The sequence below is a fragment of the Cenococcum geophilum genome (genome assembly GCF_001692895.1).
Source record: "Cenococcum geophilum 1.58 unplaced genomic scaffold K441scaffold_54, whole genome shotgun sequence".
Classification (NCBI taxonomy): domain Eukaryota; kingdom Fungi; phylum Ascomycota; class Dothideomycetes; order Gloniales; family Gloniaceae; genus Cenococcum; species Cenococcum geophilum.
The window spans coordinates 66,033-84,155 of NW_027137612.1; the positions used below are offsets into that span (position 1 = coordinate 66,033).

The window sequence follows — 18,123 nt, forward strand, 5'->3', positions numbered from 1 at the left end:
GCACATATTAGGTCGCGTATAGTCTCTAGCCCTATATCCAAACCTTCTATATTTATAGCATACTATAGGGGTACATCGCTCCTTAAATGGTAATATAATAATCGCGCCTCCCCTAAATAATACGTTATCTAATATAAGCAGCTTCTCTATATCCTCCTTTATTACCACTTTAATAATTACTAACGCGTGCTAACCGCGTAGCCTTAGTTGTCCTAGCTATCTTATTATATATACCTTTATACCATTCTCTACCCTAAAGCGCTCTATAGCTAACTTACTTACTTTTCCGCTATTAATGTCTATTGCTAAAGGTACTTTAACCTAGTCCGCCTTAACCGTATATTACTTAGGTCTAATAAGCCTTGCCCTAGAAATATACGGTTTAAGCTATTAAGCAGTTATCTGCCTAAACGCAGCTTTTTTATCTTTTTCCACCAAGAATCTAATAATGCTTACGCTGTTGCTTATTTGCTATACGCAGAAGTCCTTAAATATAGCTCCCATAAGCCCCTTAACATCCTTTATACCTTACGTAATAGTTTACTTTACTGCTTTAGTAGTAGCTACCCTCTCTATTGCCTCTAAACCCGCTTAACTAACATCTATTACTAGCTACTAATTAGGTTTCTTAGGGTTCCTAGCGCTTGTTATTTATAGTAAGATTATCTCTAACCCTACTATGCCTTTATTAGCCGCTACTAATGCCTATAATTATATTGGAGCTAAGGGAGTATTTAGTTACGCTTGTAAGGACTAGATAGCTTTTTAAAGTTTAACGTTTTACTTTTTAAGGCTTCGCTATTCTAATTTAATGTCTATAAGGTTATTTCTAATACTCTTAATAATACTATTCTGGTTTATAATAATGTTACTCTACTATACTATAGTTTCTTTAAGGCTTTCAATAAGTTAATAAAATTCGTCACAATTAATACCTCCTCCTTTATATTCGGGTAAGGTAGAGACTCTTACTATAGGGAATAAAGGCAGTATATACTGTATAGCTTATAGTCCAGTTTATAGTGCGGTTGTCTGCTGTTTAAACTATACTAATATTTAGGCTCATGTCCTTAGCGACTACTAGGCCTCTTACACCTTCGCGCTTAGTTTCTTTATACGTCTTAGTGGAGCTGCTAGCGGGTCCAGAGGTGGTATTGCTAATACGCGTTCGGGGGTTAAAGCAGCCATCAGGGCTCCGGGGCTTCGTTCGGTGGGCCGCAGGGGCCGCCTTACAGCGGGAACTAGCTAAACAAAAGACTAGGATTCGATTAAAAGAATATCCAAGATAAATATCCTCCTCTTTCAAAAGTTACGCCACGAAAACCGTAGATCCTTCGTACAGCTTGAGGTCACAAGGGTGTGGCCGGTGCGGGTCGGCCACCCTCCCTGCTTATAGTGGCGACATCCTGTGCCAAATCATTTTGATTACCGTTAGATATTACTTGTAAGCATGCTTACGCAGCTCTACCCCTTCCGCATTTGCACAAGTTTCATGGTCTAAACTTATCGCTCTGGACAAGAAAAACAGGTTTTCTTAGGTCTTTGCTAGCCCTATTACTAAATAATCTCTTCTGGCTACGCCTAGGAGACTTACAAGTATGTGATACACAAAATTAAATCGCTTCAAAGTCCTATCGCCAAGTTCTCCATCTGCCACTCATTCAGAGCTTTAAGCGATGTCTCTGTGTGAGGATGCTGAGAGCCAAGGATCTGTTTCCGTAGCTGGAAGCATTTTTTCATCAACGAGATGGCTTCTTCATTGCGGCTTTGGGACTTCAGCGTAAATGCGAGGTTGTTTATGCTAGTTAGCGTGTCTGGATGCTCCTCCCCAAGCACCCTCTTCCCCGTCTCTATTACTTGCACAAATAGCTCTTCAGCCTCCTTCCACCGCCCTTGATTCCAAAACGTCAACGCTAGGTTGGCCATGCTAGTTAGCGTGTTTGGATGCTTCTCCCCAAGTACCCTCTTCCTCATCTCCATTACTTGCACCTCTAGCTCTTTAGCCTCCTTCCACCGCCCTTGATTTCCGTACGTCGACGCTAGGTTGGCCATGCTGGTTAGCGCGTCTGGATGCTCCTTCCCAAGCACCCTTTTCCTTGTCTCCATCACTTGCACCTCTAGCTCTTCGGCCTCCTTCCACTGCCCTTGATTCCTGTACGTCGACGCTAGGTTAGCCATGCTGGTTAGCGTATCTGGATGCTCCTCCCCAAGCACCCTCTTCCCCGTCTCCATTACTTGCATAAACAGCTCTTTAGCCTCCTTCCACCGCCCTTGATTCCAAAACGTCGACGCCAGGTTGGCCATGCTAGTTAGCGTGTCTGGATGCTCCTCCCTAAGCACCCTCTTTCTTGTCTCCATTACTTGCACAAACAGCTCTTCGGCCTCCTTCCACCGCCCTTGATTCCTATACGTCGACGCTAGGTTAGCCATGCTGGTCAGCATGTCTGGATGCTCCTCCCCAAGTACCCTCTTCCTTGTCTCCATCACTTGCACCTCTAGCTCTTCGGCCTCCTTCCACCGCCCTTGATTCCTGTACGTCAACGCTAGGTTGGCCATGCTGGTTAGCGTGTCTGGATACTCCTCCCCAAGCACCCTCGAACATATTTTTAGTTCTTTGGCTTGAAGCTCTTCAGCCTCCTTCCACCGCCCTTGATTCCTGTACGTCGACGCTAGGTTGGCCATGCTGGTTAGCGTGTCTAGATGCTCCTCCCCAAGCACCCTCGAACATATCTTTAGTTCTTTGGCTTGAAGCTCTTCGGCCTCCTTCCACCGCCCTTGATTCCAAAACGTTGACGCTAGGTTGGCCATGCTGGCTAGCGTGTCTGGATGCTCCTCCCCAAGCACCCTCTTCCTCGTCTCTATTACTTGCACCTCTAGCTCTTTAGCCTCCTTCCACCGCCCTTGATTCCTGTACACCCTCTCTTCCCCGTCTCTATACTTGCATAAATAGCTCTTCAGCTTCCTTCCACCGCCCTTGATTCCTGATACGTCGACGCCAGGTTGACCATGCTAGTATGTATTTGGATGCTCCCCCCAAGCACCCTCTTCCTCCGTCTCCATACTTGCACCTCTAGCTCTCAGCCTCCTTCCACCGCCCTTGATCCTGTACGTTACGCCAGGTTGGCCATGCTGGTTAGCGTGTCTAGATGCTCCTCCCCAAGCAACCCTCTTCCTCGTCTCCATTACTTGCACCTCTAGCTCTCAGCCTCCTCCACCCGCCCTGATTCCTGTACGTTGACGCCAGGTTGGCCATGCTGGTTAGCGTGTCTAGATGCTCCTCCCCAAGCACCCTCTTCCTCGTCTCCATCACTTGCACAAACAGCTCTTCGGCCTCCTTCCACCGCCCCTCATACCTATATGCTATCCCTAGCATCCCCATACAGCTTAGTACCTCTATATCTTCTTTACCATACACCTTTAACAAAGCTTTTGTTGCCTTAAGAGACATTCGCTCTGCTTCGTTGTAGCTCCCTTTAGCCCACGCATACCACGCGGCGTTACGAAGTATTGCCCCCCACTTTCCCACCGTTTCTTTATCGCACGGTCGCTGCATCTCCGCCGACTTTGCATGGGGGAATAGTGCCTGACACTTACTCCAGTTCTCCGGGTCCCCTGTAGGATACACTGCATGCAGATTCTTAATAAACTGCTGCTTCCACTTTTCAGCCTCTCCATGTGCTTCCAGCCATTTTAGGGTGGCGAGCTGCACCAGCCCGTGCATCTCAAAGGACATCCCGCCCCCTTCGATCGAGATGAACGAGTAACTCCTCAGCACATCTATGTCGTTCTCAAACCCGTCATCATTTGATTCCGACAAAGAAGCTTCCTCATCACTACTTGATTCTCCTTCAACCGCGTTACTTTCATCTTCATCTCTCCCCATTTCCCTCGTACTTTCCCTTATACTTTCCCTCCAAAGTAAAGCCTCCGGAATGCCTTGTCGGTCGAAAAAGCTCATCAGCGACAATAGATCCGCTGCAGACGGCCGGGTGTCTCTTAGGTGGTCAAAAGATATCTGCCATGTTATAAGGATGGAGTTCTTGGCCTCCGGATCTCGCCGAAGGTGGCCCGCTTCGTGGTTCAAGAGACTGGTCTTCCGTTTATCGCTCTTACGAAACTCTTTAAGATACTGTTGTGGAGAATATCTTGGAGCTCGTTGCTTGATGTATGCTGCTGCTTGCACAATCGCAAGCGGCATAAACTCGAGGGCTGCTGCAAGCTCTGCCAGTTGAGCGCTGTTGCTCTCTGTTCCGAGCTTCTTCCCAAAGAGCGTTACTGCGTCTTCTCCCTCCATCGGCTTGACCGGTATGATCTCACTCTCTTCTACCAGCCCTAGTGCTGCGCTTCTGCTCCGGGTTGTAATTAATACCGACCCATTTTGACTCTGCGGGAGATACGGGAATATCTTCGACACAACGGCGGCATCATCCGCATTATCCAGTACCATGATCCACTTTCCTTTACTCTCGTCTCGGAGCCAGCTGCTCACTAACTGAAATATGTCTACCTTTAGGTCTCTCCGGCCAGGAACCTTGACCGTGTCTGCTATGTCCCGGTAGCCTTGCTCGAGGCGAACAGGGTTGCTAGAGTGCACCCAAAACACCCATATTTGCTGGGACTGCTCTCTGGCTTGGTGGCAGTATTCGATGGCAAGCTGCGATTTTCTTTGCTCGAGTTAGCTTAAGTTGTTTGAGGTACTAGCTTAAGCGGTTCATGCCTACCCAACACCGCCAAGCCCAACCAGTGCCACTCTTGATGCTGGCACTGAAAGCATATTGCTAATCTGTTCAAGCAGGGTCCCGCGATTAACAAAGTCGGAGTCACGGCGGAAAGGGACGGTGGAGCAAGGACTTGGTGGTACCTCCACTTGTTCTGCTATAAAAGATCACTGTTAGCATGCTCGAGCTGAGGCCATCTCTTTACATATTAGGAATGTAGTATGTCTTAAATGCAGGCAACAAGAATGTTCACAGTAAATCTCCTTACTTTGACCATGACCTGCCTCGTCTATAACCGCCGGAATAATAGACAGAATCTCTTTTGCGCACGCAGCTGCCGTTGCCGCCGCATATGGCTGCCACCTCTTATTCTTGTGCGAGTCTGCATAATCGCAAATACCTCGGACAACAAGGCAAGGGAAATCGTTCATTAGTCCGGCCGCCTCCATCTCAAAGCACATCACTCCTCCTAGTTCCGTGCTTATCCTGTCCCTGGCAATGCCATCCTTTATGACCTGGTTGCCTGATGCTATTGTGCCGTAATGGATAACCACCTGGCTCTTTCGAGGAGTCCGCTTTACTTCCCTCTCTTTGCTGCATTGTTCGCATGTGGCTTCTCCTGTATGGTTATATGACGCCTCAAATAACACGTCGGGACCTGTCGTCTTACGGTTAAAGTTCTCTAGCCGATCGAAGACGGAGATATGTGTGGCAAGGCTGCTCCGGCCTCGGTAGTGGAGCGCTCGTAGCTCCGAAATCGCACGGAGTAGCATTGACGGCGGTGCGTTAAGCCATCCCGTCCGTGTTTGGTGTCCACCTGCTCCCGTCTTTCCAAAGTCATATTGTACCACTCCTCCATGCTGCAGGTGGGGTTGGCTAATTACCACATCCCCAAGTCGTATATCTGCTGCGACGCTGGGGACTCCGCCGCCGATGCCAACCATTAGGCCAAATCTGATCGACGTGAACCTGGACGTCATTCGGGTCGCGACCGCGGCGGCGGATTGGGGGCCCATCTGCCCCGCTGGGAGGCAGGCAAGGACAACATTGTGGTCACCGATGCGGCCGAGGGTGTAGAGATCGGAATCTGAGCTGCATTGAGAGGGGCATTCATCCTCCTCATCCAGCATCTCTTGCGCAGCGGCAAGCTCGATAGGGAGGGCACATATCCACCCTACTGTGTAGTCTCTGGCTTGAAGACGGCGTCGTGTCATTACTAAAGGCAAGTACAGGAAGTAGAGAATTACCAAATCATTGTCGCCATGGAGAGAGTAACAAGCTAAGTAAGATGGAGCTGAAGAAACGCAGCCTTGCCATAGGCACAGCCGCAGTGTGGAGGGGTTATCTCTTTCTGCTTCGTGCCTCAGCCTTATTGGATATGAGACTAGTGAATGCAGGGCTGGTTGGGCTGCGTAAGTGTCGAGTGATATCTATCACATATCGGGGGGGCTGATTTGGCGCGGTTACGACCAGGGTTAATACGAGGTTAGGGTTACCCCTACGGTAATGAAAGCGGTTTACCACTGCATGTCGCCACTACAGGAAGGGCGGCCGACCCACACCCTCACGTACTGTGGCAAATCACGTGTCTGGGCTAATGACGCCTTACTAGATAGGTAAGGTGGGACGCTAAGACTTTTCGTTTCACAAGCGGGGTAGAGCCTGAGGGCTAGCGACTGTATCTAGCAGAAGCCAATTTCGCTGCCTTGACTTGTCACAATCCAGCTTCCCCTCATCCTGCTTGCCTTCGTTTCCCCTCCACTTGTCTGCTCCAGTACTCCGAGTCCGTAGACCTACATCATCTACCGACCGTCGAGAAGCCATAACCACTAGCCGGCATCACAACTTTGAAGGACTCATATGGCGCGACCAGACCCCAGTTCCCAATTGTTGGGAAAATAGTTCGACCAATATTTCAACCACTTCAAAGCGCCTGCAGTGTACAAGCACGAGAGAGCCCAGTGTCGCCACTGCAAGATGACATTAAGAAACAACAATCCTCGCCGCAACGCTCATCTTCGATAATGCAGGAGTCTACAGATGGTCGCCCAGCGCGGCGGTTCTTCGTCTGTACAGCCCAAGACTCGGACTGGGGCTGCGTCCAAACTTCAGACTACAGCACACCCCAAGAATAAACGCAAGCGCTTCATCATATACTCCTTAGATGACGACGAATCGGTGGAAGACGGGTCAAATGAAGGCGAGACGAATCCTGACTTGGCAGTGTCTAGACCGACTGGATCTGGACTGACACCTTATGAATCCGACACTGAACCCCAGAAAAGCCGCCCAGGAAAGCAAAGCGCTCGGAGGAAGGAGTGCTACAAATGCCGCAAAAGGTTTTCACTGTCTGCTCTCGAGGACCATCGCGCAACCTGTTTATTTGAGAGATGCGGCTCATGTCGGCAGAGAAAAATTCCACGGTCAGAGATGGCAACACATCATTGTAATCAACAATTCTGCTCGAAATGCAGGAAACATGTCCCGATTTCCACTTTCGACGAGCACCACGCCAGCTGCACATTAAGGAAATGTAATGGGTGCAACACGGCGGGGATCCCGGAGTCAGAATTCGCAGCGCACAGGCTCAGCTGTACAACGATCCGCTGCCCAGGATGCTGTCAAACGTTCTCGAGCTCTGTTTACCTTGATCACATCGCGCTCTGTGAAGTCCGGAGATGTTATCGATGCTTCCAACCCAAAATTCCGCAGTCAGAAATAGCAGCACATCTGATAGTTTGTCCTATGCGGCGATGCCCGCGGTGCTGCAAGACGTTCTCGAAATCAGCATACGATGCTCATCTCGCGATCTGCACGTTCAAGGTCTGCCTGAACTGCCGTAAGGGCAGAATACCAGCCCCCGTTTTCGCAGCCCATCGACTTAATTGTTCGAAAAGGCACTGCTCCAGATGCGAAAAAATATTCCTTGAATCAGAATATGGTGCTCATCGCGCAAGCTGTGACCTCCATACTTGTACTCGCTGCAACAAATCGAAGCTGCCGGCGCTTGAGTTCGAGATACATCGCAAAGAATGCGCCTTCAAAAGGTGCCGCCACTGCTGCAAGTCCCGAATACCTAAGGCCGAATTTGAGTCCCATCGCAAGGCTTGCTCCAAGCGCCGGTGCGCAAGGTGTGGCGAAAAGGAGATACCGGTCGCAAACTACCACCTTCACCGCGCCACTGTTTGCCGACAATTTCAAAGATGTTATGGTTGCACCAAGGTCTTCTTGATTCAAGATTACTCTCAGCACATGCAATCCTGCCAACTTCGATCTTGTAGGGTGTGCCAAAAGAACAAGATTCCAATATCGGACATGGAGGAGCACCTCGAGAACTGCAACTTCATAGGCCATTGTTACAAATGCGACAGGAAAATTCGGAAGGGTGTGGAACACGTTTGCACGCACCGTCGATGTCCCCATTGCCGAAAAACATTCCACGTCACCGAGCTCCAGAAACATCTGTCGATTTGCGAAGGGCTTGAGTGCAACATCTGTCACCGCAGATTCGGGACTTCAGCCGCTTTCCGTCAGCATCGACAGGAAAGTGGCTGCCTCGATCTCGTCGGCCCGTTACCCCAACCATCAGATCAAGTTCTCAAACCACTGAGTGATGTTCAGGCCCGGATCCACAGCCCCAAAACCCAATTTCCGAAGACGGCAGCTATTCAACGCGTTATGGAGGATTGGTATGAGAATCCTCGGACCACAATAATTGTGGACTGCGAGTATCGGGCCTTTGCGTTGGACGATTTGGCTTCGGAAAGCGTTTTCGAGATCGCGATCGCTAACGCACTGGATGAATGGGTAGTTCCGCCCACGGTCATAGACCATTGCCTCTCTGTCTCGAAGGTGGCGGATAAGGCGTACGACGCTTGGGCGGCACGGCAACAAGATGTGCCGGATTCCGCACGGTATAAACAAGTCGCGGCATGGTGGGGTTGCGAGGCCTCGACTGCGAAGTACTACAGTCCTAATGTCCGGCAACAGCGCCCGTTTTCGACATGGGAACAGGTTGCTGACACGATCCGCGCATACACGCAAGTAAGTCAGCTTCAGCACTGCGCTGCTTCTTAAGCCGCTTGCCATCTCCTCGTTCTGACCACATGGTAGAAACACGGCAAGCTTAGGAACGTTCTTGAATGGGGGTCCCATTACGGCGACTACCAATGTCTCGAAGCTGGAATGCGGAAGGCAGAGTCTCTAGACTTATTGCTTCCTAAACCGTTGTGGGACACTAGGCCACTTTCATGGTGGTCAAACATCAGAGCTCAGCTTGGTCTACGTTCGCAAGACCTCAGCCTGTCGCTGGGAAAACTCTATCAGTTGGTTTTCCCGGAAAGGACAGCACTCATTGGCCAATGGCACAATGCAGGACCAGACGTGCGGATGACGATACAACTCATCGAGTTCTACTTTCAAAGAATGTCAAATGCACCCACGAAAGGAAAGATAACGGCGAATTTTGCTCCCCTGGGTGCTGAAGAAGTCCCGGACATACAGTCTGATGAGGAGTCTGAAGGAGACTGGGAGTCAGACGTGGATGATGATCGTGACTCTGATTTGAGCGACGAGGGCTCAGATATGGGAGATGAAGTGTGGAATATGGGTGAGGAGGACTTCTTTTTGAGCGAGGAGGAATATGACATGAACGATGAAAATTTGAATGCAGCTGGTGGAGTCTCGGATGCTGGCGGCCTGGACGATTATTGACAGGTTTCATGTCGCGCATGAAGCAACAGTTCCAAAGCTTGTATTGGTGGTCATGTTGTATTCCACGGATGTGTTGCTCGTACTTCGTATCTTATCCTAGAACAATCTACGGTGCTGTAAGCTCTCAGATTAGCAGAGTGAAGATCATCAAACATATATGTCGTGCACTTTTAAAGTAAGTGAATTATTATGACTGGACCCGACCTCGAAATGTCAGGGAGACGGGAGTCTGGTGCTCCAGATCACGTGGTGCGACTCTTGCGTTGCCAAGTCGCGCCTTCAACAATGAGTCAACATCCTCCCACAATCTGAATGATATTCAGAGCAAGCATTTCGAGAGGTAATGTACCTGCACAAGCCAGTCTCCCAAATATTATACCTCGTTTTCTAACGCCTACGATTAATGAATACAGCACGTCAGCTCAAGATGAATCCATTATCATTCGTAAAACCGCATCCGCCAGCTCCAGCCCTTCGAATCCTAAACAGCCTCGGTAGACAGAAAACCGTCTTCACCCCTATCGACTCAGAAAAGAAGTGCATTACTTGGTATACATGCGGACCAACTGTTTATGATGATCCGCATTTGGGCCACGCGAGAAGTGCAGTCTCACTTGACATTCTTCGGCGAATCCTGCGTGACTACTTCGGCTACACGGTGAAGTTCGTGATGAACGTTACGGATGTCGACGACAAGATTGTGCTGAAAGGGAGGTATTTGTATCTCGAGACAAGGTTGCAGAACGAGCTTGAGAGCCAAGAAAAGAGCAGGGCCACGACTGATGCGCTCACGGTTGGGAAGGAAGCCCTCAAATTCTACATTTCACGATATCTACTACTGTTGTCGCCAGACACTTCAATGGAGACCTACGACGTGGAAGTCAAGAAGGCATACAGGAACATTGTCGATGGGGAGGTAACAGAAGATCAGGACGCAAAACTCAAGATGCACATCAACAATTGTCAAGCCGCCGCCGGTGCCTTGCTGCGCTTAGAAAAGGCAACAGACTCCGCACTTTTGTCCGACTTCATCAATCAAGCGAAAGATGTCATACACCCATATCTAGACCATCTTCACGGCGCCACAATCGACAGTCAAGACCACAGCATGNTCACCGCCGTCGCACGCAAGTACGAAAAGCGCTACTTTGACGACATGCACGCATTGAACGTTCTCGATCCAGACGTCATCACCCGCGCCACAGAGTTCATTCCCCAGATGGTGGCATTCATTCAACGCATCATCGACAAGGGTTTTGCCTACCCAACTGACGACGGATCCGTCTACTTTGACATCTCGGCATTTGAAGCGGCTGGCCACCGTTATTCAATCTTAGAACCGTGGAATCGGAACAACACAGCACTCCGGGCAGATGGCGAGGGGGTGTTGGCGAACAAGGCAGCGGTGAAGCGCAATGATGCGGACTTTGCGCTCTGGAAAGCGAGTCGACCTGGAGAACCTGCTTGGCCGAGTCCGTGGAACAAAGCTGGCGGACGGCCAGGGTAAGTATATTTTATTTAAGAGAATTTATATAAATACTAAATATGACTAGATGGCATATCGAATGTTCGGTTATGGCGTCCGAGGTGTTGGGCAGTGCTCTAGATCTTCACTCTGGCGGAGAAGATTTACGCTGGCCACACCACGATAATGAAGTGAGTTTCACTCTTCTCTCCGGAGAGAATACTCACTATTGAGATAGCTCGCTCAATCGACAGCATACTGGTCCGAGGACGGCAAACCAGCTCCTTGGGTCAACTACTGGCTTCATACTGGCCACCTCGGTATCCAAGGCTTGAAGATGAGCAAAAGCCTTAAGAACTTCATCACAATAAGCGATGCACTCAACCGACCGGAATGGCACTCCCGTTCCCTGCGAATCTGCTTCCTGCTCGGCGCCTGGCATGACAAAATTGAGTTGACTGAGAACATTCTCAAATCTGCGGCGGCGTGGGAATCTAAATTGAACAACTTCTTCCTGCATGCCCTTGACATTGGGAGATCATTAGACGACCTGGCAACGACATTGGACAGCATTCGTGATGAAGAGCTTGGGTTTGAATCTCTTGACAAAGCGAAGGCCGACCTGCACGAGGCACTTTGCGATGCTTTCGACACCCCAACAGCCATGAGGATCATCTCGAATTTTGTGAGTGAATGCAACGTTACGGACCTCTCCAGCTCGTCATTGCTCTCTGGCGCTAGATGGGTCACCCGCATTATCACCATATTCGGCCTCAACCCGCAAGGTGAGGCAGCCGTGCTGGCACAGGATGAGTCCAACAGGAGCAGCGGGCAACAACTTGTACCGAGCCACCATTCCCAACTGATCGCCTGGCACGGAGTCGAAATACCGGTCGCTGCCCAGCAACCCATCCACGCTGCCTCCAAGCTCCGAGACGACGTCAGACAGCAGGTCCTATCCCAGAGAGACGACGTCGATTACGGCTCCATAACAAAGCTAGCACACGGCGTCTCCCTCAGCACTCAATTGAGTACTCCAGCAGATTCCGACAACAGATATCACGTAGTGGCAACTCAATTCCGTAACGACATCCAACGTCTGGCCTCGGAGAGCGCGCCTGCGAAGGACATCCTCAGCCTCTGCGACGCCTTCCGCGATGTCCATCTCTCCTCCCTCGACATCTACCTCGAAGACCGCGAAAATGCCCCCGCGCTCGTCCGGCCGCTGGATTCGTCGCTCCGAAAAGCTCTGGCGGAGAAGCGTGCCGCCGCCGCAGCGGCTGAAACGGAGAAGGCAAGACGCAAAGCCGAGGAGGCGGAAAAGCAGCTGGCGCGGGATAATAAGGCGAGCGTTAATCCGAGGGAGATGTTTAGGAATGAAATGTATTCAGAGTGGGACGAGCAGGGGATTCCGACCCGGGATATAAAAGGAGAGGAGGTAACGAAGAGTGCGAGGAAGAAGCTTGTAAAACTGTATGAGAAGCAGCAGAAGATATATAAGGAGTGGCTAGATAAACAGGACAGCAGATGATACTCAGTGGAAGATACTAATTAACTGATAATTATTAGAGCGCCAGACATACTTCTAGGAGGGCAGCTAATATTAACATATACGGCATACTTGGTTGTTGAGCCTCTCTGATATTTTGCTAGATCCTGCCCTGCTAGCTTCAAAGCCGGAGTTTAGGGTACAAGTACTTAGTAGGAATCGGGTTCCTAAAACTCGACCAATCCAAAAGTCTTCGAACTCCCTGAAATCATCGCCATATATAGCTAAGGATCCCTGCAGTATCAGAATAACACCCTCTTTAGTATCAACTTACTAGTAATCTTCAAAGGAAAGTATAAACGAGGTTGGAGGCCTGAAGGTGGACTACAAATGGTCAGAAACTGGGCCACTAGTTGTCCCAGATTTGGGCCAACCCCTAGGTAGCTTACTTTGGATTGCTCAAGCTTGCTCAGGCTGCCAAGACCTACCCAGGATTGCACAGCCACAAGCTCAGTTATATACTTAGTCACTGCTCAGTTTTAAACCCTTGTATGATCAGGTACGAAAGCGGAAATAGACTTTAGTGAGGTCAGTTTTGCCCATAGAGAATATCGCTTATATTAGGAAAAAATTAAAAATTAAAAATTCATATTTATTATTTTTTTACCTTGATATAACGTAAGTGATAGGGTTATGACGGTCGGCATAGTTATAACGGTGGGCCCCACCGCCTTCCTAATTAGGCTTACTGCCTACCTAGTTTGGAACTTCAAAATTCTGCCAGATGCCCACGCGGGTGACAAAAAAAGCTGTACACTGTAAGCGAGATGCGCTAAGCATCGCTCCACACCAAAATTTCGCCTGCCTCTGATGCTTGCAACCATTACAACTCAACCACTATGCCAAATAAGCGTGCCAATGCTTTAAATCCTGACTGGGAAACCCCAACCAAATGCGAGGTTCAGGGGGCTATCGAATACCTTAAAGCAAAGGGGATAAAAGGAGAGAAAGAAGAGGTTTTTAGGCACTTTAAAGTCTCCCATTCTGAGGGCTATCGCATACTTAGAAACCCACCTAGAAGGCACCATAATGACCTAGAGAAGGAGGAGACACGAGGCAGAAACAGAATTATTAGTTCCAAGGAATTAAAAGAGCTTGAAAGGATTATTTAAGAGGATGGTTTTAAAGCTAGAGCATTAACATAGGAATAGCTAGCTTTTGAAGCTGGAATTGAGGACCAGCATGGTAATCAGCTATCGGGAAGGACCGTACAGCGAGCACTAGGAAGGATAGATTATCACAAGTGCATTGCTTATAAGAAAGGATGGGTTAATAAGCGTACAGCAACAGATCGGAAGGAATACTCTAAAGTTCAGGGTTGTAAATCAATCAACGAGACTTCAATATTGAGTTGAGTTGGTTGCCAAGACTCAATCAATTCAACCAACTGAGAGTTCGCTGGCTTGGCAATTCAATCAATTTGGAGGCTCCGATTGAGTTGAGTTGATTGAAGAATATTGAAGCTTTGATATTATATAGAAAATATTACTAGAGTTCACATGGAGCAATGCTCTAAACCTTATTATTCTTAGTCTTGCCCACCAAAAATAGTTTACCCGAGCATCGCCCGTTGTTTACACCGTCATATCGCCGCCCGAGCCTTGGCAGGTTAGAGTCTTACTCCTAATTCTACGATATCAATTCTACTGCTACCATGGCTTCTAACGCGTCAGATGATGGCCAAACGAATACCTCAGTCCTTTCTACTGCTCGTTCTAATCCTACCGTACCTACCAACCTCCAGGGCGCCTCAGATCACAGTGTAATTGGCAATACCGACGCGTTAACTACCGAATTCGAACCAGAAGATTATGCAGGAATTGACTGGACGCGTCTTCTTGGCTACCATATTCCTCATTTGACAACGGGCAAACGTTACGGGCCTACATGGCAGTACGGATATGATATTGAGCACAGCAAAACGGGCAAGCGGTACTGGGTATGCAAGCTCTGCCATAAGAAGAAGGCTCATATACGACACCTATATTTAGATATTGGTACCGCAAATCATTCTAGGCATATGCTGAACGAACATAATATTGGTGACTCTGCTGCAGAGAAAGCCAAGCAAGGACGGTCAGTCTTTGAACAGCTACATCTTCAAGCTGATAAGCCAGAGGATCAAGCCCGAATAAACACTATTATCCAAAGCCTCCATCCGGATCGATTTACTCAGCTTTTAATGCGATGGATTATACGCGACAATATTCCGTTTCATAAGCTTGAAAGCAGTATATTTCATGATCTTATGGGGTATGCTAATCAAGCTATTCTAACCGCACGCCTCCTGCCTTCTCATCCAACAATGAGAGAGTTAATACTTGCTGAGTTCAATCGACATAAGAAAGTAATTACGGCTCTACTGCATGGAGCGCCGGGCAAGATTCATCTATCGTTTGATCTTTGGACGTCTCGCAATCATTTATCGCTGCTCGGTAAGCTTAACTCTAAGGCCTCTATTACATCAATTACTGACTGCTATATAGGAATTGTAGTTCACTTTATGGACGCCACGAACCAGCACCGTTCCTTCCTTCTAGCCCTCCCTCGTCAAGAAGAGCGACATACTGGCGTCAATATAGCAGCAAACGTCAAGAACATCCTCTCTGAGTTTGGAATTAGTGAGCGGCAGGTGGGCTACTTTATCGCAGATAACGCGGATAATAATGACACCTGCATTAACGAGCTCTCTATAGAGTATAACTTTGATCCGCTACATCGTCGCCTTCGTTGTATGGGCCATATTATCAATCTAGTTGCTCGCATGCTGCTTTTTGGCGCAGATTCGAGCGCTCTAGATAAGGAAGAAGAGAACGAGGATGAGATCCTGCGTCAGATACTGGCTTGGCGGAATATTGGGCCTGTTGGCAAGCTTCGTAATATTATCTTTTGGATATTTGACTCTGAGCAACGCCTCCAAAAGCTCCTTAAGCTTCAAGATCTAGAGCTCGCATCAGCAAGCGACGACTCGTCGCGAGCCAGCACCAAGCTTCTTCCAATCAAGCCAGTAGAGACGCGCTGGAACTCCATGGAGTTAGCAATCGAGCGCGCGATAAAGCTCCGAGACCCTATTGATCGCATTGTTGGCGACGAGGTCCTTGAATGGACGATGTACTGGGCCAAAGTTACTGAGAACGGTACAAAGGATCCGCCTGTGAGAGTTCGCAAAGAGCCTGATATTGTCAGGAACTATTTAACGGGGGACGATTGGGCTACATTGACTGAATATCTAGCTATTTTGAAGCCTCTTTGGATTGCTACAAAGCGACTAGAAGGACGTCTAAAGGAAGGTCCGTATAAACGACGTCATAGATTTCTATCACGCACTAATCAATATAGGCAAATTCGGATCTCTATGGGAGGTCCTTCCTACATTCGAGTATCTACTTGATCAATTTGAGCGCTACAAAGTGCAGTACGAACACCACCCGGAGCCTCACTTCCGCCATAATATCAATGCAGCTTGGCTGAAGCTGACCGAATACTACGAACTCACTGATCGTTCGCCCGCTTATATTGCTGCCACGGTCCTCAATCCGGCACATAAATGGACTTTCGCTGATAAATACTGGACGGGCGAAGGCCAAGCTGGTTGGAAGGAAGCAGCTGAGCAAGCTGTTCGCAGTCTATGGCTTGAGTACAAATATCTTCCGATCGAATCAACTACTGACGGTGAATCTCTTGAACAGCGGCGCGTCTTTTCATCTGAAATTGATGACTACTTCGCGGGCGGCTTTGCTCTGCCTACACCTGCAAACGATCGCGACGAGTACGACGATTGGCTAGCCCGAGCAGGTCACCCTGAGGACGCTCAATGTACTGATCCGATTTCATATTGGCGGGCCAAAGTGAATGGGACTCAATATCCACGACTTGCTCGCATGGCTCTTGATTTGATGACTACTCCACCAATGTCGTCAAGCCCCGAACGTATATTTAGCCTTACTGGCTTACTCCTCACTGCCAGTCGCGCACGACTACAATCTGATATAATTGGAGCTTCAATGGCGCTAGGGTCATGGGATAGGGAAGGCGTTATCAATATGGTAGATGGGCAGTTAAAGCGGCCGGCAAAGGAAAAGACAATATTGACGGGTGGGAAGGTGAGTCAACACCATGCCAAGACTCGCGATAGACCTATATTGAGAGCCGGGCGACAGGAAGGACAGTAGGAAATGATTTAGGCGTCGCTAGGTAGGTCGTCCTGCATCAACTCTATGCCAAGAACTCGTGATAGTTGCTGACTACTACCCCAGTTGAACTCAGTTGAACTAGTTGCCAAGACTTCAATATTGATTCAATCAATTCAATCAACTGAGCTCTCTGCTTACAAAGCTTTCAATTCAATCAATTCGAAGCCTCAGTTGAGTTGAGTTGATTGATTTACAACCTTGCTAAAGTTATGCTTGAGAGGTATCCAGAGCCTGAGGATTAGAGGACGGTTCGCTTTTCAGATAAGGTACATTAGGGTATTGGACCACAAGGTAACTACGCTTTAATTCCCTTTTTAAATCCCTATTCTTATGCTTTACAGGCAAGCTTCAAATTATTAGAAAACCAGGAGAACGCTATTATTCTAACTGCATTTAAGAGGAGGATAACAGGGAGGTTGAAAATTAACAGAAGCGTCTCCATTCTTAGGCTGCTGCTGGCTATGGCTTCGTCTCTCCTCTTCATTTCTATAATATTCCCTCTAATAAGAATGGGAAGATGACCCTTGTGGGGTACGTTAATATTCTTAATGCTATAGTTCTTCCTTGGCTTAAGAATAAAGAAGACTTTGTACTTAAAGAGGATAATAATGGAGCGCATGGGACAGGCAAGAAGAATATTGTTCGTACTTGGAAAGAGGAGCATAATCTTAAGTACTTCTTCAACTGTCATAATTCTCCAGATCTATCTCCTATTGAGAACTGCTGGCAGCCCCCAAAGCAGTATATTAGGAAGTTTCCTCACTGGGATAAAGATGATACAAGAGAATTAGCTCAAGAAGGATGGGATAAGGTTAGAAGAGACTTTTCATTCATTAATAAGAGGGTGGATAGCATGCCTCAGAGGCTGAGGGATTGTATTGACCAGGATGGCCAAATGACAGGCTGGTAGCGCCAAAGAATGTATATTTAGCCCCCATATAAATCGCAAGCATCGAATTCGTGATCAATGCATTTATTTTGGCTGCATTGGCCATACAAAGTCGTGCTCTGAGTCGTGGTGGTGTTCCGGCCTTTCTTCGGTGTACAGCTTTTTTTGTCACCCGCGTGATGCCCATTTGAATGGTTTGGAACATCAAAACTGCGTATAGATGAAATTTGTTAACTATGCCGGCTATTATAACCCTATTACCTATATTATGCGATATATCTATCTTGCACGCCTCTGTAAGCCGTTGTGGAGGCCCTAATAGAGTTGCAAGCTCTGCGTCTGCCTAGAGCCGTAGAGCTTTGCGACCTCTACTGAATGAAGCTCAGGGGGAGACGTGCACGGAGCTCTGCACTGAGCTCTGCAAAATCTCTGCACGAACCTCCGTACGAAGCTCTGCAAAGGCTCTGCTCGGAGCTCTACTCAAGGCTCCGCTTAAAGCTCTGCTTAAAGTCCTAACGTAGGTAATAGGGTTATAACTATCGGTATAGTTATAACAGTTCCTAACAAATTGGTAAGCTCTTTGATGTTATTTAAGC

General features: G+C 48.3%; 4 protein-coding genes across 4 annotated transcripts; 3 read left to right on the forward strand and 1 right to left on the reverse strand.

Annotated features, from left to right (window-relative positions):
- Positions 1–1,623: 1,623 nt before the first annotated feature.
- On the reverse strand, positions 1,624–6,072 carry K441DRAFT_619048 (uncharacterized protein; the record flags this gene model as incomplete). The annotated part of the gene is made up of 4 exons (XM_067645855.1): positions 4,987–6,072; positions 4,722–4,875; positions 3,234–4,664; positions 1,624–2,917 (listed from the first exon to the last, which is right to left on the reverse strand). Exons 1-4 carry the CDS (start codon positions 5,930–5,932, stop codon positions 1,624–1,626), a joined length of 3,825 nt encoding a protein of 1,274 aa, XP_067499127.1. The 5' UTR covers positions 5,933–6,072.
- A 376-nt stretch (positions 6,073–6,448) lies between these two features.
- On the forward strand, positions 6,449–9,569 carry K441DRAFT_667247 (uncharacterized protein). The gene is made up of 2 exons (XM_067649795.1): positions 6,449–8,762; positions 8,832–9,569. The coding sequence occupies exons 1-2, from the start codon at positions 6,759–6,761 to the stop codon at positions 9,429–9,431; spliced, it is 2,604 nt and encodes an 867-aa protein (XP_067499128.1). The 5' UTR covers positions 6,449–6,758; the 3' UTR covers positions 9,432–9,569.
- A 168-nt stretch (positions 9,570–9,737) lies between these two features.
- Positions 9,738–12,918, forward strand: K441DRAFT_667248 (uncharacterized protein). The gene is made up of 4 exons (XM_067649796.1): positions 9,738–9,771; positions 9,845–10,934; positions 10,985–11,087; positions 11,135–12,918. The coding sequence occupies exons 2-4, from the start codon at positions 9,859–9,861 to the stop codon at positions 12,425–12,427; spliced, it is 2,472 nt and encodes an 823-aa protein (XP_067499129.1). The 5' UTR covers positions 9,738–9,771; positions 9,845–9,858; the 3' UTR covers positions 12,428–12,918.
- Positions 12,919–17,086: 4,168 nt separating this feature from the next.
- K441DRAFT_582749 (uncharacterized protein) lies at positions 17,087–17,548 on the forward strand (the record flags this gene model as incomplete). The annotated part of the gene is made up of 1 exon (XM_067644475.1): positions 17,087–17,548. A coding segment is annotated over one exon (462 nt), but the record flags the coding sequence as incomplete, so codon positions are not given.
- Positions 17,549–18,123: the final 575 nt, after the last annotated feature.

Bases quoted from the DNA above. Each gene is read 5' to 3' on its own strand.
- K441DRAFT_667247 (XM_067649795.1), top strand. From the start codon at position 6,759: ATGGTCGCCCAGCGCGGCGGTTCTTCGTCTGTACAGCCCAAGACTCGG. The intron at 8,763-8,831 runs GTAAGTCAGCTT...ACCACATGGTAG, and splicing joins CGATCCGCGCATACACGCAA to AAACACGGCAAGCTTAGGAA.